Below are 27,225 nucleotides of genomic sequence, written 5' to 3'. Positions count from 1 at the left end.
CTACCGGTACTTTTTTTTATTTTTTAATCTTTTTCTCACCTGTGGCCTCGCGGCTTTATTCTTAACACCCATATGTCAACATTCGTTACAACGCAACTCCAAAACAGCTAAAACACCTTCAATCGGAAGGCGACCGTGACAGGTGACTGTCACATCCATTAAAGTCCAATCGGCTCATCGGGTAGCCGAGTAAACCATATCACAGTCGCTTGACAAGCCGCCAGAGTCTTTTGCTGAAGGAGAGGATTCAAAACATTGCTTTCCATCAGAAAATCACTTCACTGCGGTTCTTTGCTCTTTTAATAATGAAGACGTTTCGTCCTGTTTTGATAAAAACATGCCACACCACCAGGTCCCGCCTCTTAAAGGTACATATATAAAACACCACAACGACAGCACATTATTTCCTTATACATTTTACAATGTGTTTAAAAAGAGTGTTTTGTCAAATGTACATCTGTTTGAAATATGTGGGACAATAACAATAAATCGTTTTTTTATATAGCACGTGTATAGTATTTGGGTCTGGAGTTTGAACCCCAGCGATTAACCGGTGTTCACTGTAGTCAGTCAGTGAGTGAGGGAGGTGCAGTATGAGGAAAAAGTCATCCACATCACAATGAATTTTGATGGTGAATTTACACAAAATATGTCCGGAGAAGGGGCGGCCCGGTAGTCCAGTGGTTAGCACGTTGGCTTCACACTGCAGAGGTACCGGGTTCAATTCCAGCTCCGGCCTCCCTGTGTGGAGTTTGCATGTTCTCCCCGGGTCTGCGTGGGTTTTCTCCGGGTGCTCCGGTTTCCTCCCACATTCCAAAAACATGCGTGGCAGGCTGATTGAACACTCTAAATTGTCCCTAGGTGTGCGTGTGAGCGTGAATGGTTGTTCGTCTCTGTGTGCCCTGCGATTGGCTGGCAACCGATTCAGGGTGTCCCCCGCCCACTGCCCGGAGACAGCTGGGATCGGCTCCAGCACCCCCCGCGACCCTAGTGAGGATCAAGCGGTTCGGAAGATGAATGAATGAATGAATGTCCGGAGAAAAGTAAGTCGATGAATACAAGAGGCTCAAAACGGGAGCCCTGTGGAACACCACCAGTGACAGGAAATGAAAGAGATGTGAAAAACTTGAGATTGATGAACTTTCAAATTTCAAGATGCTTAGTGTCACCTGGTTGGCACGTTATTGTAGAAAAGTTACCAATTCATTCGCATTCGGGAGCAGGATCGGGAAGCAATTGGTGGCTCAGCATTTTCTTTAAGACCGATTTGACAGGACTGTGAGATTGAACCTTCAAGCTTCTATCTGAGACGCAACCCAATTCTGCTGACAAAATACCTCGCCTTTTGCTTTTTCAACTTTCAGCTCGTTAGAGGAAAGTTTTCAAAACGGGCTCGTTTTCATAACCACTCCTCAAACAATGGGATAACACAACAATAATGCAGCTGTGTATTAATATGCAGAGTAAATCCGGCAACTACGGGATTTGCATCACAAATAGCAGGCAGCTTGCCTCGGGTGGCGACGCGTTCGGTGCGAGCGAGTAGATCAAGGGTTGAACGGGCTGTAAGAGTCACGTGGGACCGAGAAGACGGAGAACATTGGGAGGTGTGTGCAATGGAAACCGTTTTTGAAGATTTGTAAACTGCTGAAAGAATCTTGGAAGCAGCTCGCACTCGGACTAACGATTCCAAACATCTCGGGCTCATGAGACACACTCTCCTTGCGGGTAAACGCAAACGTTAGCTGATATCCCGTACTATCTTCGTTTCGTTTCTAATGGAGGCAAAGCGTTTGCAAGGCAGACTCGTGTTTATGTGCCGTCCGTGGGCTTTAAAGGTGCATCGGCGTGTCTCCGAGCTATGTGGGTATAAGCGGTGCGTTTCCGCAGGGAGGGAGAGGCCGTGTGCGGCATTGGCGAGCCTATAATGATGCACTTCACTGTGATATCAGCGCCGAGGTAATCCTCGCCCGCGACCATGCACACAGCTAACAAATGAAGCAAATGCAACCGAGGAGACACATATAGAGCAGCCCCCCACCCCCCACTCCCCCTCCCACCCCTCCCACATTCTGCACTCCACCTGCGTCTTATCAGTCCGAGAACGCTGGGAAATCAGAGCTGAACAATCTCGTTGTCCCCCCCCCCCCCCCCCGCCGCCCTCGGGAGCCAAACTCATGGCCCCCTCAAAGGCTGTTATGATGATGCACACCTCCCGCATTGCTCCTCTAGGTCCTCCGCTCCGAACGACTGTGTTTGGCTATCGCATGAGGAATTAGCCAGATAGCGGCGTTTTGAAACCTTTCCCGTCAAGGCAGTATCGGGGACTTTGGAGCCAAGACCTCACTAATGGAGCCCAAAAGCCCAATGCTTGTTAGCCGGAGACATTTTCTTGAACTGAAAAATGGGAAGATAGCTGAGGCGTATTGCTAAAGACAAGGCAAGAGCTAAGTGCAGGACGGCGGAGTTAGAAGTATGAATCTCGGCTCAAGTTGACTGTCGATCGAAACATAAAAAGAGAATTACTTACACCGTGGGTATTTCAAACAACCACGTAGCTTTGCCTTAGTGAAGTCACCTTCGCTTCATCATTTAAAAACAACTCCACCACCAGGCTAATACCGTCATTGGTGTTGTGGTGCGGTAACCCAGCAGTTGACTAGCGCATATAACAGCATATCTTCTCTATCCTCTGTGTAGAACGCCTAACATTACTGCAGCTTATTGAGGAGTTTCCGACTGGCTCTATGAAGGGTATATTTGTGTTCCTGTGCTGCGCTGTCCCTGAGGACTTCATACGGCAGCATAATGTCCATTGAATTCAGGCCAAAACTGTAAAATTCCTTTACCTTCTATTTAATCAGTATGTTGTTATAAATGTACAACATTAGAGAGTACCCATTTATCTCACAAAAGGCCACGTTGCATTTTTTTTAAAATAGATTTTTTGGTAGGTAGGGGCTGAAAAGGTTTAATGACTCTTCCGTTGATCATAATGGGAAATGAACGGTGATGACACTCTCAATACCGTTTGGTATAGTATCATTTGATACTCTATCAGGAGCCATAACAATGTGAAGCACAGCATCATATTGTTTATTTTTTGGGGGTGTCACACCTACAGCGGAGTGTTTTTACAGCCACGCTTGGACAGGGGACTCTAGAAAGGAAGTCTCCATCCCATGGCTAACAAGTGTGCACTTTCCAATTGGAGCAGAATCCATCACGTCAAAGACGCCCCCCCCCCTCACCCAACCTCTCCCCCATTTCTACTCTCACTTACTCTTTGATATGATTGTTTCTCTCTCCTCAGACCAAATCAATTTGCAGCCCACAGATGATGGTCCAGCCATGACACTTAGATGTCAGCCTACGTGTTTCCCATTACATGCACACTTCCGGCTATGAATAAATCTTAATAGTAATCCCGCAAACGTGGGGGGTGGGGGGGGGGATTACTGTGTTTACAAGGGGGAATCCAGTGCAATCTGGCAGTGGCGATGCCAGCTTTGTGCAGTATTAAACACAAGGCTCGGGGGCTAGATCTGGTCTGCCGCAACGTCATATGCGGCCCGTTAAATCAGATGATGTGCCGCTACTTCACGTTTCTTGCTTAAATTCGTGACAACATATCAAATAGTGTACATTTTTATTAACGGTGTCCGGATGTTATAATCCGACACGTTAAGAGATATTATGAACAACTCGCAAGCATACCCTATTTATCCTCTGCAAGGAATGAATAATATAACTACAGCTGACTACATGAATATTTAGTTAGCTTGTTAGTCGCAAAAAATGACAAATATTCCTGCATTGTGTCAGTTGTGGAATTCGTCTTCGTATGCTAACTGTATTATACTGCCCCCAAGTGGCCAAGGTACTACCACCAGCAGGAGCAACACAATGTCCATTAAATGAGAGCAAAAAACGTGGCAAAATCAGTTTCATTTGGTTTAATTATGTCATTATTAATATGTTATTTTTATATAAAATACAACATTGTAAAGTGTTGTTTTAATTATTAGAAAACACTACACTCATGCTGAGTCAAAAGCCAAAGAATACAAAGACGAATTTTAAATGATGGAAATATCATTTACAGTTAGTTTGATCTCCAAGCATGTTCCTGGAACGAAGGAAAAAAAAAAGACTGACAACTCTGCTAAGTGAGCTGCAAAAAAAACGTGAGAATGTGAATGTTTTGTAACCTAGATGCATTGCTGTGCGGCTGCCACGTGTTCTTTATTGCAAATAAGAGCCATAAAGGGTATTACGATTCTATGTTTAGTCTTCAAAACCCGTTGCTGGCGCTTTCCTTGTGTTCAAATCTGCCCTTGAAAGTTGTGCCAATAATTATTTATCCCACTTCCTCAAAATCCTTATTATAACAGAATACAGAAGGAGGGACACTCTTAACAGACAGAGTGAACCGAGCCAAGCCAGCAATCTCCGCAAAATAGGTCAGTTTGGAAGCGCGATGAATTTTCGTTGTTTTTTTTAAATTATTTTTTAAAGAAGCGTACGCTTTTCAGGACTGAGGATTGTGGTGGAGAAGTGCCGCCGTGGATTTGTCTCCCTCACAAAAAAAGCTGAGCAAACTGTACAAAGAAGGCACTGAAGATCACTACTGCCCCCCGATGTTCACGACTGGCATTACATCATCTTCCCTCTTGGGCTCCCACTCCGGATAATCAATCAACAATCGTGTGGGTTCTTCGTTCCTCACATAGTCGTGACGACGGCGCTTCCAGGGAAGACGTGGGCTTCCAAAAACGTGAAGCGGATACGTTGTTGACCCTTCTCCCCCTCACATGCCTTCTCTCTATACCAAGCAGAGCGCAAATCCTCCACAAGCACGGGGGGAGACGGAGAAATCAATGAATGCATGCCACATTGGGCTCTTTCTCTCTCCGTGTCTTCCGATTGCCGCTCCAAGCTGACGCTTCACGTTCAGCTCAAGGTTGTGAAGCCATCGGGAGGAGGCGCGAATGTGATTCACATTCCCCGCAAACATGCAATTATTTCTCGCCTGTTCGGAGGCGGATCAAATAAGTTAATATTGCTGACCCTGCTCTCCCTTCGCCTCTCACCTATTCTCCACTCTATTAAATACATGGGCTGAAGGTTCTTTATTGTTCGTCTCGCCGGCGCTGCGAGCTCGGTCGGCATCCTGCGTCTCGCCGATTGGTTTCAGAACATTAACCGGACAGCTTGTGTAAGGGTCAAATTGGATTCGTTCATACACGCGTCTGCCAAATTGTATTTTGCATGAGCTGTATCGTACGGTGCGTTTGAATGATCCAGACAGACTTTTTTTTTCTTTTTTTTCCTCCAGACATTCATTTCTGATTCATTACTTCTGTGTTAAGCTGCTCGCCGTCTCAATTGTTCCAATTTCAAAACAACGCTTTGGAACTAATGGGAAGTGAATTCATTTGTTCAATTGTCATCCTGAATGGGATGAGGCTCTTTTTTTTGTTTTTTAAGGGGCAAGCACAGTGACCTCGTTTCAAAAGTTGGGTCACCCCCACCCCCCGTCCTCCCCCCGCCCCCTTCTTTTAATTGTCTACGGGTGAATGCTTGTTTGACACTTTGTGCCCTGGGGTTGTTTGGAAACAGCCGCACAAAGTCACTTAGGTTGGGCCCCAGCCTAGTGCTGAGGTTGCGATTCTGTAGTACAGTGGTATATTAAGATATTTTGTGATGTTTTCTTTAATCAATGTATTTCTTCTCAGTGAAAAAAACTGCTTTGAGATGATTGCATGACTTGGTGACTTGCTTGCCTAAGCAATTTCAGAGATGGACTCTGGAGCCTGCTTTGACGACTTCAGAGATAAACTATTTAGCCTGCCTTGACAACTTCATAGTCTGCTTTGTTTGAATTGTCAAAACTTGATTGAGATCAATGCCACTTGATTACACAACAAACAGTGTGGCGTAGGGAGGGATGAGAATGGCCACTCACCTCCCCCGATGCACACACTTTAGAGGATAAAAGGAGGGGAGCGATGCTCCTCAGCAGAGTCCGCTGTGGGTTAACGTACGAACGCCCAGCTCGTATTGAAGCTCACTCTGCTGAGGGTGTTGGCTCTCCACTCTACTGGCACACGGTAAGAGTTCTATAGCTTCATACAACTTGTTTGAACTGTGTTATCATTTCTTTGTGGGACCAATAAACTTCTGGCTACCAACAATAGGCACTGTTGGTAGCCAGAAGTGTCTTGTCGTTATTTCTGAGTGCCTATCTCCGACGATCCTTTATAAAACTTGATATTCATTCAAATTGAGTATCAGAAGTGTTTCAAAACATACAGGAAGTGCAAGAGATCTTCACCTTCATCACTTACCCTTGAGCGACCACATCGTCGCCTTCCTCAACATCTTCCCCCCACATTTGAAAACACACAGCTGTCCAAAATCAAGAACTAGAAGTCCGGCAAAAAATAATTTGTTGTTGAATGCATCCGAACTGATGAAGCGCGATCTGCTTCAGCGAGCTTCCCCGACGCTTCGACCGGTTCTCTTCCTACCTGCTTTCAAAAGACTCTATTATGCAAATATATGTTGACGATCACTGGAGCGTGAATTTAAATTGCATTCTGCTTGGCGGGTATAAAAGTTGATACTATATATTTTATTTCCAACATTGAAAAGGGGAAACTTTATTGTACAGTATGTTTGCTTGTAGAAGCACAGGTCGATAAAAGCGTTTACAGTACTCGGCCTGACAAGAAAAAAAAGGCTTACAGAGTATTTCAAGGACTTCTTCAGGTTAAAAATGACCTTTTGTGCTTGCCATCTGATTGTGACACATCAATCAATCAGCTCCTTCTTGTCCCTCCCCCGCTGTTTCTTGCGCAGCATCCTCACGAGTCGGTCAGTTGTCTCCGTACTTTGAGTTTAGCTGGCAACACCTTGTTTGGTCTTCAAGCCCATTCGGAGCTTTAATTGACAAGCAACCAAGCGCCTGCATGTCGCCCATCAATCAGTTCGCCAAGACATCCAAGTTGCGGGATGTCGTTATTTTTCTTCTGAAAACAACATGTGGCCGTCATATAGCGGGAGTTATTTTTCACCACTGCGGCGCTGCACGAGTCCAAGCTAATGACCAAAACACCGAGCCACCCCAAATCATGTCTCACCCCCAAGAGACGGACATGATAAATGACGAGAGAATCGATTCATGTGTTTGAAACTAAAGATCAGTGTGGACTCGATGATATACACCTTTTTCTGTGGGGTCGGGGGGTGTAAGAAAAAAAAAAACTAGGTGGCCGTTTTTGTTTTCATACAGCAGCGTTCATATGATGTTAACATGAACCGAATAGAATACCGTACATACAAGTTCTGACAGAAAAATGTTTGTCATGTATTTCGGGGACAGAGGTGGGAAATTGGATTGAGAGCGCTTCCCTTCGACACGTTTCGTCAACTACGCAGGCGCTCGTCTTTAATCCGTTCGAGCCTAATTCCTGCTGAGCTGTGCCGATAGCTTTCAAAGGCAAAACAGCGCGCATCTTAAAGAGAGGAGATGAAAGTGGTCTAATGATCTATAATACATGGGCGCCACTAATTGGCCCGGAAACGTAGTCTTAGGTGTCAGGTGGTGGTGGTGGTGGGGGGGGGGGGGGGGGACAAAATGTATGACATTTGTCATTTATGCACCGTGTAAGGATGATGTAAACATTTGACACGGCTAACTGTTAAATAACTCATTCAAAATGCAGATTTACCTCAATGTGTGTCGTATACTTTCAAATAATTAATAAAAAAGTAAATAATTTTTTTTTTACACTCTGAAAATCTAAACCGCTATGTTGAGTTGTGGGCTCAGTCGATGAACGCTGCTAACTGCAAGCTAACAAGCTAGCTAAGTGTCACGACAGTAGAGATGTAGTTTCCTTGCCTTATGTTAATCACTTTTGAACCCTCTCATCATTGTGTCTCGTGTAATTTACATTTTAACAGGCACATTGATTAAAAAAAAAAATAACAGATGTATTTGAAATTCAGACATGGTTAATGTTATCATTGAGAGACTGGCTAGTTAAGCACAGGGATGCTAACTAGCAAGCTAAGTGTCATGACAGTAGAGATGTAGTTTCCTTGCCTTATGTTAATCACTTTTGAACCCTCTCACCATTGTGCCTCGTGTAATTTACATTTTAACAGGCACATTGATTTAAAAAAAAATAACAGATGTATTTGAAATTCAGACATGGTTAATGTTATCATTGAGAGACTGGCTAGTTAAGCAAATGGATGCTAACTAGCAAGCTAAGTGTCATGACAATAGAGATGTAGTTTCCTTGCCTTAAGTTAATCACTTTTGAACACTCTCACCATTGTGTCTCGTGTAATTTACATTTTAACAAGCACATTTATTTAAAAAAAAACAGATGTATTTGAAATTCAGACATGGTTAATGTTATCATTGAGAGACTGGGTAGTTAAGCACAGGGATGCTAACTAGCAAGCTAAGTGTCATGACAATAGAGATGTAGTTTCCTTGCCTTAAGTTAATCACTTTTGAACCCTCTCACCATTGTGCCTCGTGTAATTTACATTTTAACAGGCACATTGATTTAAAAAAAAAAATAACAGATGTATTTGAAATTCAGACATGGTTAATGTTATCATTGAGAGACTGGCTAGTTAAGCACAGGGATGCTAACTAGCAAGCTTGCGATCGGTTTAGCTGAATGAAATGGGCTGCCACTTGCATTGCGATTTTCTACCTTCGCTACTCAAAACGCTTCTTCACACTGTTACGTACTGATGACGCAGAATCAGGAGCTTCTGGGGGCTCAGTATCTTGCTCAAGGACACTTCAAAATGGTCACAATGGCCAGAGATAGATGACCCCTCTACCACTGAGCCGTTAACTGTCGTTGCTGCTTAAGTCCATCTCACCAATGGCATCCAAGCTCATTAAAATAACAAAGTTTGGGGTTGCCCTCGACTTTGGCGTGGTATTGCCCCCTTGACAGCTTCACTCTCAGCGAAAAGTAGTTGCTCTCAAACAAACTTTTCAGTAATGATGACTGCCTGGAAAAGAATCAAAAGTATGCAGATGATTTGAATCCCTTTGAATCAGTGAAGATGATTGAAGATGATTGAGTCCACTGTGTGAAATATACACATTTTCAGTCACACACTTTCCATTCCGCCCCTCCATTGCGTTTTATTATCCGTGGTACGCCGCGTCTCGGCTCAGGCCGGTGAGATTAGTCATCGTCTGTCCCATCTGTTGTGTTTACTCCCAGGACTCATTTGTTTACTCATCGGCTCTCATCAGATTGCCGCCAGGGAGATTCCATGGGTACAGATGCAGTCAGATCCGTTCATTTGGCCCAGTGAGTCCTCACATTTCGTCATTCATAGGTTCACTGAACAACACCGTTTCTTTCAGTTGACGTCGTCAGTTCGGACCTGAATGAGAAGGAAAAGAGGATTTCAGAGTCCGAAAGGGTGGGGCCACTGTACATGTATGCGCAAAGATTTTTTGAAAAATAAGATATCCTTTATTTGTCCCACAATGGGGAAATTTACATGAATGGACTGAATGCAAGTGAATTCAGCACAAAAATATTAAGTTGACTCCCGTCACCTTTTGTGTGCATTAAAATACCATTTATATAGTTGAACCCCCCCTCCCAAAAACAAATTAAGATGTATTTTCATTTTTTAAATGGCAAAGCCACTGATGATGCGTGCTTCAACACAAGCAATGGAGTAGCACACGGGAAGAAAAAAAAAAATACGGCATATATTCTTTATCCTCTCTGCAAACAACTGCAGCTTTTTCAGGACCGGCTTTATGTACAGTATGTATTGTATGATATTGTCCTCCCAGTGATAATGGCACAAACATCAGAAGGAAGAGCAACATGTCAAGTGTTGAGGCACAAAAAAAAAGTGATTTTTTTTTTGCATTCTATTTAATTCCATCATTGCTATATGTTTTTCAAAAGAACAAGTTCTGTTTCAAAACACATTGCAAAAATGTTCATAAAAATCTATTGGCACACAAAAAAAACTGGGTGAGAGGCACAAAGACCAAGTCAATTAATTGCCTTCCATGATTCTAATTAACCTGGAAAACTCCCACCCAAGCACGGGAAAAATATACAACCCCCCATACGGGACGGGCGAAGTGGGGATTTGAAACCTGAATTTAAGAGCTGTGAGGCAGTTGTACGAACCACTAACCGCCGTCCTGAATGGAATCATTTCATTCCTCTTGCTTTGCTGCCAAGAGAAAATGCCAAACACGGCCCGCATTGTTGTTATTGTTAATGTTTGTGTGTCAGTGGATTGGCACCACAAACAAGTCCGGGATTCGATGGCTGGCGGAATCCAAATGACGGCACGTAAATCCATCCAGATTTGCTTTGCTCTTTTCAATTGTTCAGTCCATTTCACATCGGGGCCGATCAAGCCGCGTGCGAATAGAAAAAATGCTGCGGACAGCTTTGCTGTCTCAAGGGAAGCGTCGCGCCAAGACCGCAGTCCAACAACCACAACAATGTGGAACTGTGCAGTCATTAAACTAAAAGAAAATCTTGCATAGCACAAGTCGATGGCATTCATCACGCAGAGTAAATTAGCTCTGGCTGCCTCCATTACTGACTCGTGTGCTTTAATGTCAGGAGAATTTGCGGAGCCCACGCTGCTTTGACTGTATTTACGAACTTGTGCCCCCTCCCCCCACACACACACACACAAAATTATCTTTCTAACTGAAAAGTGCAGCTGTCTGTAAGACGCAATTTGTTGGCAAATGAACGGCCAAAAGGCACATTCTGCATCAAAAAGAACACGATTCTTAATTAATCCGAGGGAGTGGCGGCTCGGCGGCGCTTCTCCCCAGTAAAACTGAGCAGCTTCACAAGTTTCCTCTAAGTGATGATTAATGCATCGGACTTCTGTGATGTATATTGGGGCAAAGTGTCGACAATAATAATAATAAAATGAATTTCGACTGAATGCCGATGGCCCAAATCCGAGGACGTCATTATCGTGAAGGATGGCTTGGATTCAAAACTGACTGAGGGTCAATAATACCGCGGAGCGTGACGTGTTACGAAACTAGCCGTAAACAGTCATTTCCAGTTCTTGCTGATCAAACTTCACACAAGTTAACAAGTAAGAATATACATATACACTGAAGGCGGCCCGGTAGTCCAGTGGTTAGCACGTCGGCTTCACAGTGCAGAGGTACCGGGTTCAATTCCAGCTCCGGCCTCCCTGTGTGGAGTTTGCATGTTCTCCCGGGGCCTGCGTGGGTTTTCTCCGGGTACTCCGGTTTCCTCCCATGTTCCAAAAACATGCATGGCAGGCTGATTGAACACTCTAAATTGTCCCTAGGTGTGAGTGTGAGTTCGCATGGTTGTTCGTCTCTGTGTGCCCTGCGATTGGATGTCAACCGGTTCAGGGTGTCCCCTGCCTACTGCCCGAAGACGGCTGGGATAGGCTCCAGCACCCCCTGCGACCCTGGTGAGGATTAAGCGGTTTGGAAAATAGATGGATGGATATACACTGAATGTTTGTTTTTTTCAGAGACAGAATTTGCATTTATTAATTATAATTAATGCATTTATTGGAAGTGTTGAGTTCATTCATCTTCCGTACCGCTTGATCCTCACTAGGGTCGCGGGGGGTGCTGGAGCCCATCCCAGCCGTCTCCGGGCAGTAGGCGGGGGACACCCTGAATCGGTCGCCAGCCAATCGCAGGGCACATAGAGACCAACAACCATCCACGCTTACACCCACACCTAGGGCCAATTTTGAGTGTTCAATCCGCACTGCCACGCATGTTTTTGGAATGTGGGAGGAAACCGGAGCACCCGGAGAAAACCCACGCAGGCCCGGGGAGAACATGCAAACTCCACACAGGGAGGCCGGAGCTGGAATCGAACCCGGTACCTCTGCACTGTGAAGCCGACGTGCTAACCACTGGACTACCGGGCCGCCCGAAGTGTTGAGTTATTTCATTCAAATGTATCCAAACGACTCAATGGAACTGGGAATGGAAGTGGGAATGGTGTGGTGTCCTGTTTGGCTGGAAATTGTGGAACGAGTGTAGAAATGTTAGCATCGGCACTAAAATGGTGAGAGAAGTGCTTATTTACGATAACAAAACAGCACTGATACATGATTGGATCCCACGAAATTGGCGTCGGTGCACCGGTGAGGACAGGAATGTATTGCGACAAGACAACAAAGAGACTTGCAGGCACCGGTATAAAAATACGATTGCCTCCCTGAGTACTGAGCACAAGACGCAATAACAACATAAGCGACATAATGAGGACACGTTAGCTCGTGAAAAGGCTAAAAAACACAAATATACAAGTAGGTGTCCATAATTAAACCTAAAAAAATTAAACCAACCCAAATGGATGACCAATACAGATAATGCATTTATTAGCGTTTAGCGTGTTGTTGTCCTTGCGCATGATGAATTGGAGCATGAAAAGGAACGACCGCCCAGGACTCGTTGACATTTTCACGAGTCCCGTTGGCGCACTTAAGATGCCCCGCTTGAGTGATACGAGTGCTTTGCAGACAAAAGGAGAGCGAAATGAAGAACGGACATAAATGTAAAAGGGGGAATCGGGAGCATGTGGGGAAACATCAACAAATGATGCTTTCCGACTGCAACGGCACCGGGAGAAATAAAAAGAAAGAAACACACGGCGGAGGACCGTAAAGACAGAAAGGAGAGGGAGAGACAGAAGAAATCCTGAGAGCAGCTCTTCCTCACCGCTTTCAGTAGACGGGTCTGTAGAGAAGCTCCCTGGAGGCCAATCTGCGTTTGAGCTCCTTCCACAGCAGCTCTCTCTCCTTTTGGGCGCCTTTCATGAAGCCTCGGTTCTCCTGGGCTCTCCGACTCAGGTAAGGCATCACCTCATTCACCGGGCCGTAGGGGACGTACTTGTAGACCGGAAAGCCTGCCTGGCCTGGCGTTGCATGTCAAGTTAAAGGGATGAATGAGAGTATCGACTTTGCTAGCTTTGAAGTGGCTAATCCATTAGCCACTGCGTGTTGAGCCACTGCGGTTTTATTTCGTTACCTTGCGTTCTTTGTCGGGTTTAAAGTTTTTAAAATGATCATAGAGGGCCCGAACAGTTTACTTAAGGTGCTGAGCTTGCAAATGTCACATGACCAAACGCAGAAATGCGCTGAGCCCTGAGACCAAGAGTGTCAAACCTAAGGCCCGGGGGGCACATCTGGTCCGCCATGTCATTTTATGTGGCCCCGGGAAAGCAGATCACGTGTGGCAACTTCCATGCTCCTTTTCTAAAATCTGTACCGAGATGTCAAATTGTCATGTGTCATAAATCACGTTGAGATTTTGCGATCTTTTTTTTTTGTTCCTGTGGGTTTTTTTTTCATTCATTCATTCATCTTCCTAACCGCTTGATCCTCACTAGGGTCGCGGGGGGTGCTGGAGCCTATCCCAGCCGTCTCCGGGCAGTAGGCGGGGGACACCCTGAATCGGTTGCCAGCCAATCACAGGGCACACAGAGACGAACAACCATTCGCACTCACACTCACACCTAGCGACAATTTAGAGTGATCAATCAGCCTGCCACGCATGTTTTTGGAATGTGGGAGGAAACCGGAGCACCCAGAGAAAACCCACGCAGGCCCGGCGAGAACATGCAAACTCCACACAGGGAGGCCGGAGCTGGAATCGAACCCGGTACCTCTGCACTGTGAAGCCGACGTGCTAACCACTAGACTACCGGGCCGCCCCGTTCCTGTGTTTACACTCGCGATAAGTGAACAAACAAACAAATAGTTGACTGATTCCAAAACTACTCATCCATCAATTTGTAGTGTACAAGTAATAATACGATGTGATGATGTAACATTTATTCGGCCCTCTGAGGGAAGACGTAACTCCAAAGTGTCCCGCGGCAAAAATGAGTTTGACACCCCCTGCCTTAGGCACTCTGATGTCATTTTGCAAGTTGATAAAAAAAACCGGTTTTGGGGATTTGGGATTTTGCCGCGTCATCCCTATTCCACCATTGCAATATTCATCCGAATGGCGTGTTTCCACTCCCGCGTAGAATATAGGACTGTTTTGGATGATCATTTCTTGACTCGACTTCCCCCTTTCTTAGCCTGTCGGCAACGGTTGCTTGATCCCCGCGGAAAAAGCCGCGCGTCTTACACGGATGCGAGGCCTTTTCAAGTGGAACAGACAACATCCTTGCCACCGCCGCTCGCGCCCCTGATTGACAAACAACAGGGCGAGAACCGACAGCCGCGGCTCAACCGAGACAACTCGTCAATGCCAAGGTACCTCACTTCAGATGTCACCGCATGGGCCCAATTTTCACAAGGCTGGACTCTCGGACTCGGCCGATCACATTAAGGGTTCTTAAGGACATCATAAGTTTCACCGTGACTTCCGCGTGTGTGTTTTGCTCACCTAGAGGGAAGCTGATCTGATCGCACATGCCCAGAAGCTGGCCAAAGAACACTTTGTTTTCCCTGGGCAACAAAGCGAGCTCGTTCATTCTGATGGCCAGATAGAAAAAAAATTTAAAAAGACATAATCATTTAGAAAAATTCACTCGAGGATGACAAAGAGGAGTGAAGATGTACCTCTGTAGCGTGTGTTTCACTGTGTCCACATTATGGGAGGCCACCATGACGTTGACCTTCCTGCGGAGGGCGATCTCATCCAGAATGTAATCCAAACATCTGGAAAAACACACACACACGCGCGGGTAAAGTTGCATGTAAATGAAAAAAGTGCTCATCTGACGTTTTTTTAAATGTCTTTATTTTGGCTTGAAGCAACTCCAAACATCATTAAAAGGTTATAAAGCACAGACAGGGTAGACGGGAAGCTCAGTAAGCACCGCACTGGCGCTCGTATATTTTATTGTCTCGTAACAATGGCCTAAAAGTGATTTTCCAACAAATATTGACTGTAATGATGACATTCGGAGGCGGCGAATGATGGCCAATGAACTGTGATATACGTCGTCTCTGTCATGATTCTGTTTTTCGTTCAGATGGCATTTGGTTTTGTTTCGTAGTTTAGTCCCCTTTTTTATCTTCCTCGTTTGGGTTTTGTTTCCGCCTTGTTGTCACCCGGGTCCCTTGTGTGAGCCAATCGGCTCCCTCAACCCTGTTTTAAACACTCTTTCCACTTGAGGCTGATTTGGCTCCTTTTGGCATCTTTTTCGATTTGTGTGCGGCGGAACAGCTGCTTCACCATGTTTGCTTTGAACTCTGCGTTTCACAAATTGACTCGAGTCTGAAGACCTCGAAGCTCTACAAACGATGCGCAATGAACAAGTTTGTTTTTCATACAACTATTTACTGATTTTAATTTTATGTATTTATTTTTGCCCCATGTCTTTAGATTGGGATTTTGTAATGTATGTACGGTACGTGGGCGGCCCGGTAGTCCAGTGGTTAGCACGTCGGCTTCACAGTGCAGAGCTACCGGGTTCGATTCCAGCTCCGGCCTCCCTAATACCGCGGAGCGTGACGTGTTACGAAACTAGCCGTAAACAGTCATTTCCAGTTCTTGCTGATCAAACTTCACACAAGTTAACAAGCAAAAATAAGAATATACATATACACTGAAGGCAGCCCGGTAGTCCAGTGGTTAGCACATCGGCTTCACAGTGCAGAGGTACCGGGTTCGATTCCAGCTCCGGCCTCCCTGTGTGGAGTTTGCATGTTCTCCCCGGGCCTGCGTGGGTTTTCTCCGGGTGCTCCGGTTTCCTCCCACATTCCAAAAACATGCATGGCAGGCTGATTGGATGCTCTAAATTGTCCGTAGGTGTGAGTGTGGGGGTGGATGGTTGTTCGTCTCTGTGTGCCCTGCGATTGGCTGGCAACCGATTCAGGGTGTCCCCCGCCTACTGCCCGGAGACAGCTGGGATAGGCTCCAGCACCCCCCGCGACCCTAGTGAGGATCAAGCGGTTAGGAAGATGAATGAATGAATGAATGAATGTACGGTACGTGTCGTCATCACACTGTTAAGGGGCGGAGTCAATCGCTGTCATGATAATTTTACCGCTGCATTAGCATATGTAGGTTATACCTTTAACCCTTTCATGCACCCCGTAACCTGAAAACATGATAAGCTCTCCAGTGTAGTAACCGCTGTCCCTGAAAGGGTTAATGGAGTCCCACAGGATAACCGGGCTAGTTAAGTCTCATGCCTTTCTCCTAGACACATTTCAAGCAACTCTCGCGCTTACTTGTGGTACGTTGCGTTGGTAGTCTCATAGTCAGGGTTGATGGGGTCCTCGTAATCCAATTCCAATGCCCTCTCCCGCTCTTGGTGCATGTAGGCCCCTCGTACCAGCTTGGCGGCAAAGTGCCAGCCCTCGCGTCGAGATAACTCGACATCCAACGTTACCTTGTCAAAAGCGTCCTGCGGAACAAACAGCGAAAATGACCGAATGGAGATCTCGCGTGCCACCTTTTATTGCGTTTTCACGGCCATCGTGCTTTGGGACCTTCAAGTAGCATTGGTAGGTGTTGAAGATGACCGGCTTGTCTTTGTTGTAAACTTTCTGCATTTCCAGTGTTAGCCTGCTGATGGCCGGTTGCAAGTAGGTCTGTTCTGCATCCACCATCAAGCGGACACCGTTCTTGACTGCATGCTGTGTTTATATTTTAAAACAAAGAAGAAGAAACCTGTACGCATCCTGACGCTTTGGAATCAGGCTGTGAGAGATTACCTGGGCTAAAGTATCCATGCGCTGCAATATCCTCTTCATTTGGCCCTCCTCCTCCGCGGTGAAGTCTTTCAGCAGAGGCTGCAGTTCACCGAGCTGAGCAAAGAAGCAAGAAGACGATTAGGTACTAATGGGCCCTAATGGAATGACAAAGACCAGGAAGTAATTGAACTCCTTATCATTCACTAACAGAAAGTGTAATTGCCTCCGCCATAGGCACAAAGGCAACAGGTGTTATTTCATCGATTGGTTTGTCGGGCAGAAAAAAAAAACACACAAACAGCTGATTTCCATAAAACGTTTTGAATCTGAATAAAGGTTTCATCTCCTTGTTCTCTTAATTAAATTTAAAGCCATTTCACTCCCGAGCCCTGCCACAAATATCATATGTCTGCTAATGGTACAGCCAAAAATAGATAACATACTCTTTATTATTTTAAAACTCTCAAACAAATACAGATGCATCCCTCTCTCCGACAATTTCTGCGTTCGGCTCAAGAGGTGTTCAAAGACCGCCTCAGAAAAACGTAAATTGATGATTGTGTAAGCTTATGATATATTATGAATTATCATTTCATGTTTGAGCATCATATTATTTCATGTTAAGATGGCCTAAATTGCATTCTGTTGTTTAATAATTTCTGAGGCATGTTTTTAGGTGCGGCCCGGTAGTCCAGTGGTTAGCACGTCGGCTTCACAGTGCAGAGGTACCGGGTTTGGTTCCAGCTCCGGCCTCCCTGTGTGGAGTTTGCATGTTCTCCCCGGGCCTGCGTGGGTTTTCTCCGGGTGCTCCGGTTTCCTCCCACATTCCAAAAAACATGCGTGGCAGGCTGATTGAACACTCTAAATTGTCCCTAGGTGTGAGTGTGAGTGCGAATGGTTGTTCGTCTCTGTGTGCCCTGCGATTGGCTGGCAACCGGTTCAGGGTGTCCCCTGCCTACTGCCCGGAGACAGCTGGGATAGGCTCCAGCAACCCCCGCGACCCTAGTGAGGATCAAGCGGCTCGGAAGATGAATGAATGAATGAATGTTTTTAGGTTGATAGCTTCTGATTGGCTGTTGAAGTAAGAAAAAGTAGGTTTTAGTTCCTCAGATGTTCCTTTTTCTTAACGTCCTTTTCAATAAAGCTGCGTTCAAACGGAATCCATCTCTCCTTTTGCCGTTTCGTCAAGTAGAGCCATCCATTAAAAAAACAAACCCTTCATCTTACAATAGCTTCAATGGCACTAAATTTGGAAACACACATGTCTTGAAAGGCGCTTATAAATAAAATGTATTATTATTATTATTATTATTACAATTGTGAAACAGCCCAGTCTCCTCCAAAAGTATCATCGCCCATTTCAAGTGTCAACATAAGAAAGTCCTCGGCAGAGGTCTGCGCCGTGTGCAGTTTTTGAGTTCTGAATTGCATCTTGACTGACCTGAACGTTTGGGACAACAAGCAGTTGCGCCAAATTGGCTCTGTCATCAAAGATGCGATCCCATTCGAGGAGGTCAATAGTGCTGCCAAAACAGAGCATCAAAAATATGACTCGCACAAGTTGACTTCCCGGCAGTTTACGGTTTAGCTACTTGATCTTCAAACTACTGCAACCCAGGAAATATTGGGTTAGTTCCGGTCCACAGACATTTTTTTTCTCGTAAAATACTACTAAACTATACTACTACTAAGACGGCCCGGTAGTCCAGTGGTTAGCACGTCGGCTTCACAGTGCAGAGGTACCGGGTTCGATTCCAGCTCCGGCCTCCCTGTGTGGAGTTTGCATGTTCTCCCCGGTACTGCGTGGGTTTTCTCCGGGTGCTCCGGTTTCCTCCCACATTCCAAAAACATGCGTGGCAGACTGATTGAACACTCTAAATTGTCCCTAGGTGTGAGTGTGAGCGCGAATGGTTGTTCGTTTCTGTGTGCCCTGCGATTGGCTGGCAACCGATTCAGGGTGTCCCCCGCCTACTGCCCGAAGACAGCTGGGATAGGCTCCAGCACCCCCCGCAACCCTAGTGAGGATCAAGCGGCTCAGAAGATGAATGAATGAATGAATTTTAGATCCCATTTACATTTTTTGTGTTTGAAACTGTTGTTTCGCTCCCACTATGGTCCAAAATTTGTTGTTGTTTTTCTTCACTGTAGCTAATGATGCCATGTGCTAATTTTGGAAACTATGCTCATGGTTAAGGAATAAACTATTCTCATGAATATATTCCATATATTGAGCTGAGAGTAGCCATCGTGTTATGTGCTTTCTGTGGCCAACAGATTGCATTTAGAGGGAACGAAATAGAATTAGAAAGTCAACCAACTTGGGCTGCATATCCTCATTCAGTTCTCCAGCGCAGCAGATGCCGTGAAAATGGAGACCTTTCATGTGAGACAGATTTCTCTTCACTACTCTCGTACTCACCCTGAAGTTTCCCTTTTCTGTGCAGGCACCACACTGCAGAAGTCATCTTTTGCACCCACGCCGCTCAAAAATTCCTGCACGGGATACATCGACATTGAAAATACGGAAATAAGCATGTGTGTATAAAACAAGCTCAATATGAGAAGAAGCGAGGCACCTGCATCTGTTTAAGATTCAACTTTTGCTCCAAGACATCGATGCCATCTTGATCCTGCTTGGATGCGAGGAAGCTGAAAAATCGTCGCCATTTCACGAGGACCTCAGAGAGCTGGAGCTTGAAGAACAAAAGGTGCCAGGTCAGTGCAATGCTCGAACAAGACACTGACACTCGGCTGAAACATCTCACCAGGAACTGAGGTCGGCCCAGGGCGGTCATTTTGATGGCAGAGAAGCCGTCCATTGAGCTCCCACCTATTGCAGGTGTTGGAGAGACTTCATTTTTAACCATTTACATCGCATTGTATTTCCACAGCTATGCCTTAGAAAAGTCCACATAGCTGAATGCTAGCAAACAATGCAAAATGCCATAGATGGGCAAATGAAGAGCATCGGTCTTGTGGGGTTAAAACCCATTACCGCAACGGATATTTGAACACACTTGAAGACGGACAGTGTCATAATACCCACAGGCATGTATTCTTTATCCTCTGCCAAAAACGACAATGTTGTGACCGTCTCCTTCATTTCTATACGTACCTGTATGTCTCTATCAATTTTTATGATGTGCAACAAAACAGAGTACAATTGTCCTTATTCATAAAACCCGAAAAGATTGTTTTTCAATGAGTTATGAATGGTATTTCTAATCATTTCATATGGGAAAGATGATTCGAGATACAATTGTACTTGACACAGAATTCTTATTACCAAGAACCAGGGATGGCGCTACACAAGAGACTCGAGGCAACTATAGCCCGCTCAGAAATCTGCGTAGCCCCAGTCAAGCCCCTACAGCATTCATTCATTCATTCATCTTCCGTACCACTTGATCCTCACTAGGGTCGCGGGGGGTGCTGGAGCCCATCCCAGCCGTCTCCGGGCAGTAGGCGGGGGACACCCTGAATCGGTTGCCAGCCAATCGCAGGGCACACATAGACGAACAACCATCCACGCTCACACTCACACCTAGGGACAATTTAGAGTGTTCAATCAGCCTGCTATGCATATTTTTGGAATGTGGGAGGAAACCGGAGCACCCGGAGAAAACCCACGCAAGCCCGGGGAGAACATGCAAACTCCACACAGGGAGGCCGGAGCTGGAATCGAACCAGGTACCTCTGCACTGTGAAGCCGACGTGCTAACCACTGGACTACCGGGCCGTCTTTCCTTATGTGCATTATTGATTTATTTTAATCAACCAGTTAGCCTACTTTAGTATGCTGCTTCCAGGTTCAGGAGCTAAAATAAATAGATAAACAGAAATTTAATTAAACCTGTACGGAAAATGAGGGCGAAGGTCATAACCTCCGGCAAAGGAACTTGTATTTCGACAGTTACACCACTGGTTAGGTGTCATAAAATTACTAATCCAAAAACAGATTCAAATCGGAGCGATAGTGCCCCTCGGAGCGAAGGAGCGCCGTAACAACACATCCACCATGACAATTCATTCTGGGATGTCTGTTGCGTGATCCATTTTACAGTTCTGTTTTCTGATACGTACAGAAAAACCTCCGTTTGCTTACCAGATGCCCGGATACATTTAAGAAATGTTTCCATATGTTGGTCGCATTTGCTCTCATCTGCATAGAAGTATGTTTGGGATCCACCAACTGTCAATCTGTCGTCGTCACCGCCGCCTGCCGGAGACAAAAACTAAATAAATAAAATTTAAAAAGACTGTACTGGAGTGTGTATTTTGAGCAGGACAATCAAGTGAGCTGGCTGACCTTTGTCTGCACGGGGGCCACTTGAGCTAAAGAAGAAGAAACAAGAGGGAATGAATCCATTCGGCAGGTAGAGTTCAACGTTCAACATATGCAAACAATGCCACTACCCTACGTTGTCGGCTGGCCAGACATAAGCTTTATCTTACAAAGAAAAACAATCAATTAAATGTCCCAAAATGTCCAATTAAGGTTGAACTTTTTGGCCACGATTCCAAAATGTTTTTATCTGTCGCAAAGACAACAATGTTCATCAACGAAAAAAAAAACTCATAGTTCCAGTGAAGGATGGTCGCGAGAGCATCATGCTTTGAGACGGTTGATCTTCATCTTAAACTCGGATGCTAGTCAAAGTGGACGGAATTTTGAACAATTCGTAATTGGAGTCAGCGGTACCACAAAACCCTCTGAGGCTTCTGCGAGAAAGCAATTAAAAAAAACACACAAAAAAAAACAAATGGCAGGAGAAGCCTACTAGAATAGTTGAACTTGATTTGGTATTAACCGGAAGCAATTTCACGGACGGCAGGTGTGTGCTGACTCCCATTTAACATTAGATTAAAAATAACAGTTCATTCTGAACACAGCCCCGGTTCGAAGAGGGTGTGCACATTTTTGCAACCACATTATTTCAGTGGTTAATTGTTACTTCCCCTATGTTTTTTAATTAAGTTGATGGGTATAGGTGTTATTATTCATTCATTCATTCATCTTCCGAGCCGCTTGATCCTCACTAGGGTCGCGGGGGGTGCTGGAGCCTATCCCAGCTGTCTCCGGGCAGTAGGCGGGGGACACCCTGAATCGGTTGCCAGCCAATCGCAGGGCACACAGAAACGAACAACCATTTGCACTCACACTCACACCCAGGGACAATTTGGAGTGTTCAATCAGCCTGCCATGCATGTTTTTGGAATGTGGGAGGAAACCGGAGCACCCGGAGAAAACCCACGCAGGCCCGGGGAGAACATGCAAACTCCACACAGGGAGGCCGGAGCTGGAATCGAACCCGGTACCTCTGCACTGTGAAGCCGACGTGCTAACCACTGGACTACCGGGCCGCCTTGCTAGGTGTTATTAATAGAGGGAAATAGTTTAGGAATGATCTTGGTCAATTTTTGGATGGGTGGCCGGTCATTTGAACAGAGGTGTGTCGAACGTTTTTAACTTGAAGTCAGCTGTCGGCGTGCGTCAGCGCCACTTCGACACTTGGACAGACCCACTGCAGGCTTTCTTTTGTTTCGACCTTCATTCAACTCAACATTTGCGCCATGTTTGAAATGTAAAAAAGCTCACTCAGGGTTAGAATGAGAATGAAGCGGACACGTCCACCCCGCCAAGCCGCACTGACTTTAGTTCAAAAGCGCGCCGCGTTGGCTTTTTGAAGCGCTCCAAGTGGGTCGTCCTTGCCCGCTGCTCTCCGGGCGCAGCGCTCACATGGCTTCATAGGAGGTCACGTCGACCGCGTGGCTCCTCATGTGAGCAAATTCCTCGCAAGTGTGACATGCTTGACAGCGGCCCATCACGTGAAGGATATTCTTACTCTTTGTTTTTTTTGGTAGCAAACACAAGTGTGACATATTATTCAAATGTTGCAACTCGTAGAAAGCCTGCGCTATTAGCTCTGGGCAATTTTGCATTGCACGCATAATCCAATAAGTTGGACTGCCACCAAAAAATAAAAATGAAAAGCTTGTTGTAGCCATTGGATGTCAGGAAGGAATGGATTTGATATTTGATACTGTATACATACTTGCAATTGGTGAATTGCAAGTTTCCCAAATGCGTTGGGAAGAAATAATAACAAACGCCTGAAATATCGGGGAGGTGCCAGCACAGATTTTGATTGGGAGGAACGTCGCCGCAATTTGACTGTCGCCGCTGGACGCTTGTGTGTCTTTTTTGCGCCTGTAATGAGGAACATTTTTCACAGCCCCATTTTGTTCAGCTGAGATGTCGGCGCTGTTGGACAGTCTGCTGGAGAGAGAAGTGTCGGAGTAAACATTCATTCATTCATTCATCTTCCGAGCCGCTTGATCCTCACTAGGGTCGCGGGGGTTGCTGGAGCCTATCCCAGCTGTCTTCGGGCAGTAGGCGGGGGACACCCTGAATCGGTTGCCAGCCAATCGCAGGGCACACAGAAACGAACAACCATTTGCACTCACACTCACAACTAGGGACAATTTATAGTGTTCAATCAGCCTGCCACGCATGTTTTTTGGAATGTGGGAGGAAACCGGAGCACCCGGAGAAAACCCACGCAGGCCCGGGGAGAACATGCAAACTCCACACAGGGAGGCCGGAGCTGGAATCGAACCCGGTACCTCTGCACTGTGAAGCTGACGTGCTAACCACTGGACTACCGGGCCGCCCTCGGAGTAAACAAAATTGCTGAAATGGCTCATGTTGCTGATCTGATTAATGACGTCACGGATAGATTAGCAAATGATTGACATTTCAACCGATCAGCGATTTTGTATAAAATCCAAAATATTTGCCCCTCCGACATCGGTGTAAAGTATTATTATCATATGCTGCTGTTTTTTTGGATAACAGTGCAACTTTCTTACCGCATTGCTGGCTGTGGCTCCTCCTCCCCCTGGCCGATATCCTCCTCCACACTGTAGTCCAGCACGGAGCCCACGCCGAAGGCCAGGTTCTTCTGGATGAGCGGCCTGATGGCCTTGTGATCCTCGCCGGCTACAAACTGCCCGTAAAACGTCATCTTCATCAGCTGATCAAAGGCTTTCTGACCCAACACCTTCTTCCCGAAATCCATTATCTGAGCGGAAACGCAGGATGATGTCACCCGAGGGCTTCCTTGAATCATTCAAACACATTCAGACTTGCTGAGTTGACAAGAGCCACCGCAGATCTTGCTTTTTTTTTTTTTTTTTTATTCTCGCAGCGACTGGTTGTGTCTCGGCATGTTTTCAAAGTATCAGTCTTGCCTGACAAGACTGGATCCGGAAAGACTTTTAAAAGCAGCCATACACACCTTTATTGGGAAGAAAAGCGTCTTTGCAAGTCTCAAGGTAGAAATTCCTCTCAAAAAGAGACGGATTAAAAAAAAAAAAGGGAACCCCTTTAACTCATCCAGTAAAGTGAAAGGCGGCGAGCCTTTTTAAAACTCTGTCATATATTATATATCGACCTCATGAATGCAGAATAATACAGCCTACGAATGAATCCCTTCTGGGATCGTCGACAGCTTCGATTTGACCCTGAACAGATTGGAAGGTACAGCGGCAACTCCGAAAATCAAACGATACAATCCGTGATGCCGGTCGGCTCCAACGTGCTCAAACTTTTAAAGCGCTTTGGAAGTCGATTCAGATTGCTTCTTTTCGAAATGATCTGAAAATCATGTAGTGCGCAATTTGGGGGCGTGGCTAAAACGGTGCCTCCTAACCGTTTTTTGGCTCTGGAATGAGTCGCCCTCACCCACAAATTAATAATTAGAGCGCCTCCAGAGTCCACTGCGGTGGCTGCTTAAGTACTCCTTGTTGTGGTGTCGATATGCGGTATATCAGTCAGCGCAGCTTTGAGCAGATATATTTTCTCATCCCACACATTTAGTGATGCGGATGCATAAGAACGACGCTAGACGAGTAGCATCCGTTGGTACGTGATTGACAGTTGAGCAAGGAAGTGTGGTTAAGGCACGTCCAATGGAGATACCCACAGTGTTTGTGAGCGGAGAGAACGGCTTGACTTTTCACTTTTTCAAAGCCTTATTTCTAGGGGTACATAAAAATATATCTCAATCCAGTACAGGGGGTCTAATACTATCCAAGAACTGTATATTTTCAAGAGATTCATTCATTGATTTCAAGAACTTTGATTATTTTATTAATATGCAACGTCATAGCACTCCAAATTATGCATGTTAGTTAAAACCGATTTTCCTATTCATACAACGAGCAACCTATGAATGTAAGCAATGCGATGTTGTGCTGTGGTTGTCGTCAGCCTGCATGCCACTGACGAGAGGGTGACGCTAAAATGAAAGCAACACATGCACAAACAGGACCGCTGGCTTGCCTGGAAAAACGAGTTGCAATTTGAGAGGTGGGTGTTCCCTGCTGGCCTGAAGTTGTTTTTACTCGTCGCAAGTGTGTGAAACAAATCACGAGGCCCAGTGATGAATGACATTATCTTTGGTCTAGGCATGTCTTTCGAACTGTTATGTCATTGATTATCTGTCTCGGATTATAAGTGGCAGCATATAGTACGGCCACTTCATTAGGTACACCGTTTTGTGAGCAGCAATAGAAAAGCTGTATAAAATGCTGCTGTTGAATCGCTACCTAGGCTGGTTTGGATGGAATAGTACGTCTATTGGGAATTATGTCATATGTTTTGCCCCCTACACCCCCCCCCTCCCCAGTGTAGCCTTGTAATATAGCTACTTTAAAAAAATAGGAAATAAAATGTTAGTTCTCCACAGCCGACGTGACTAAATTGTTTGCAGTATAGCAAAATGTTAGGTGTATTTTGGCCTCCAGGGGGCAGTGTAGTGCACACATGCCGATAAGTTGATTTGATGAAACCAAACAAATAAGAAATTGTTATCATCATTGTTATATGAGTTTGGTGCATCCGTAACTCAGGGCTGCAGAGTGGACCCATAGTGAAAATTTTTGAGTTCATCCCACTCATTCATACTGCGGAAAATGGGCTGAGGTTTGCCAGCAACAAAAAAAAATGACTTCAAGAACGGTAATTTTTTTTTTTTTTAACTGGTTGCACTGGTGAGAGTAGATGAAAATTGTAGTTGTATGAAATCTGGAGCTATGCCTAACTTGATACAGTACAGTACTGATGTAATCTAGTGTTTTGTAAGGGTGTACAGTATGTTCTCACTGTGGATGATTAATTTATCATGAATTTCCCAATGCCGGTTCATGTTTCATCACTTCCTGTATAGCAAGCACAATAAGTAATCTTGTTTTATATTCTATAATATTTTGTTTAATGCTCCATATCATTTGAAGTAAGTGTAAAGTATATTCTCATGGGTGATTCATAATAGTTTCCTAAAGCCACTCTGTACTACAGTATAACATAACTGTGATATATTATAATATTTGTGTTTAATGATGCCGATAACTCGAAGCTGGCAAAAATAAAATAAAATAATCACACTATCATTCAGAGGAACCTAATAAATGCTTTGTTACCTCTTGATTCTTATCAACCAGGAAGTCAAAGGAGCACATCTTGAGAACCATCAGACTTCTCAGGAGCTCCAACGAGTCCTTGCTCTTATAAGCCTCCCGGGTGTGCTCAAAGTCCACAGATACCCCACCGCTGTCCCGTCCCGAACAAGCCCCACGTCCTTCTGAGTGTACATGTCGAGCTCCCACGTCCACCTGCGTATGCTGGACTTGGCTGACCGCCGAGGCGCGAAGGGGGAGCCGCGGTCTTCGGCCGGTGAGTAGCCGCCTGAGGTGCACCTCGGCCCGGGTTCGCGTGACTGCTGCTGCCGGCAACATGAGCGCACACCACCGGATCGAGCTCAGGCGTGTTATGAAACGCGCCGGAGCGTCGACCGCACACGATGGAGATCCGCGTTCTCATTTGCATCAGTGGGAGTGTCTGTGCGATTGCAAAAGTTGTTTCGCCGAGTTTTTGGGATGGCCCACGCATCCGCTGAAAGCGCGTTTCGTGACGTGCGCAGAGGTTGAACCCCAAATTAGAATACTCGCCTCAATTGCAAGGGTGACCTTCATTGAAACGTGTTCCACATAAGGTCAAAATTAAGTTTGTGAATATTTTTTTTTTCAATAGGTGTCAAAACTTCGATACTCGAGGGCTGCATCCTGCGTGTTTTTGATGTTTCCCTCCTCTCGCACACCTGATTGAAATGATCGAGATCGTTATCAAGCCCCTGCAGAACTTGATGGAGATCTGAACACTTGAATCGTGTGTGCTGGACGAGGAACACATCGAAAACATGTAGGATAGCGTTTCTCGTGGGACCGGAGTTTCACACCCAATTCGTGTTCAACAACGTCAAAGCAAGAAAAACAAACGTATATTTTTAAAAAGGTCAAGTTCGCTGTCTTTGTTATTGTTTTTGCAGAACTGTTATTATGTTATATTAACTGTTATGAGCACTTGTGCCGAAAGTGCTCTTTTCTTTTTTGAGGCAGTATGAAGTTTTAACGCCAGGGGGAGCTATTGCCTTGCCTCAAGAACAACCC

At 45.4% G+C, this 27,225-nt stretch overlaps 1 protein-coding gene and 1 long non-coding RNA gene across 2 annotated transcripts; one reads left to right on the top strand and one right to left on the bottom strand.

The window, feature by feature from the left end:
* Window positions 1–8,261: 8,261 nt before the first annotated feature.
* On the top strand, window positions 8,262–8,706 carry LOC127602593 (uncharacterized). The gene is made up of 2 exons (XR_007962843.1): window positions 8,262–8,404; window positions 8,608–8,706. It is a non-coding gene; the product is annotated as an uncharacterized LOC127602593 (long non-coding RNA).
* A 213-nt stretch (window positions 8,707–8,919) lies between these two features.
* Window positions 8,920–26,626, bottom strand: prodhb (proline dehydrogenase (oxidase) 1b). The gene is made up of 15 exons (XM_052068799.1): window positions 26,200–26,626; window positions 23,587–23,798; window positions 21,023–21,048; window positions 20,819–20,932; window positions 19,479–19,543; window positions 19,290–19,406; window positions 19,133–19,206; window positions 18,155–18,236; window positions 16,735–16,827; window positions 16,510–16,656; window positions 16,249–16,424; window positions 14,629–14,727; window positions 14,453–14,541; window positions 12,773–12,968; window positions 8,920–9,435 (listed from the first exon to the last, which is right to left on the bottom strand). Exons 1-14 carry the CDS (start codon window positions 26,512–26,514, stop codon window positions 12,778–12,780), a joined length of 1,800 nt encoding a protein of 599 aa, XP_051924759.1. The 5' UTR covers window positions 26,515–26,626; the 3' UTR covers window positions 8,920–9,435; window positions 12,773–12,777.
* Between the last annotated feature and the right edge of the window lie 599 nt (window positions 26,627–27,225).

Source organism: Hippocampus zosterae, chromosome 6 (genome assembly GCF_025434085.1).
Source record: "Hippocampus zosterae strain Florida chromosome 6, ASM2543408v3, whole genome shotgun sequence".
Taxonomy (NCBI): domain Eukaryota; kingdom Metazoa; phylum Chordata; class Actinopteri; order Syngnathiformes; family Syngnathidae; genus Hippocampus; species Hippocampus zosterae.
The sequence above is the reverse complement of the archived record's forward strand: the minus strand, read 5'-3'. Positions and strand labels throughout refer to the sequence as shown.

What these genes read in the sequence shown, in the direction of transcription:
- prodhb (XM_052068799.1), bottom strand. Translation starts at nt 26,514, where the DNA reads ATGTTGCCGGCAGCAGCAGTCACGCGAACCCGGGCCGAGGTGCACCTC. An exon ending in TGGCCCCCGTGCAGACAAAG is followed by an intron (nt 20,933 to 21,022) that starts GTCAGCCAGCTC and finishes TGTCTCCGGCAG; the next exon opens with GCGGCGGTGACGACGACAGA. An exon ending in ACCAACGCAACGTACCACAA is followed by an intron (nt 14,728 to 16,248) that starts GTAAGCGCGAGA and finishes GTGTTTTTCCAG; the next exon opens with ATGTTTGGATTACATTCTGG.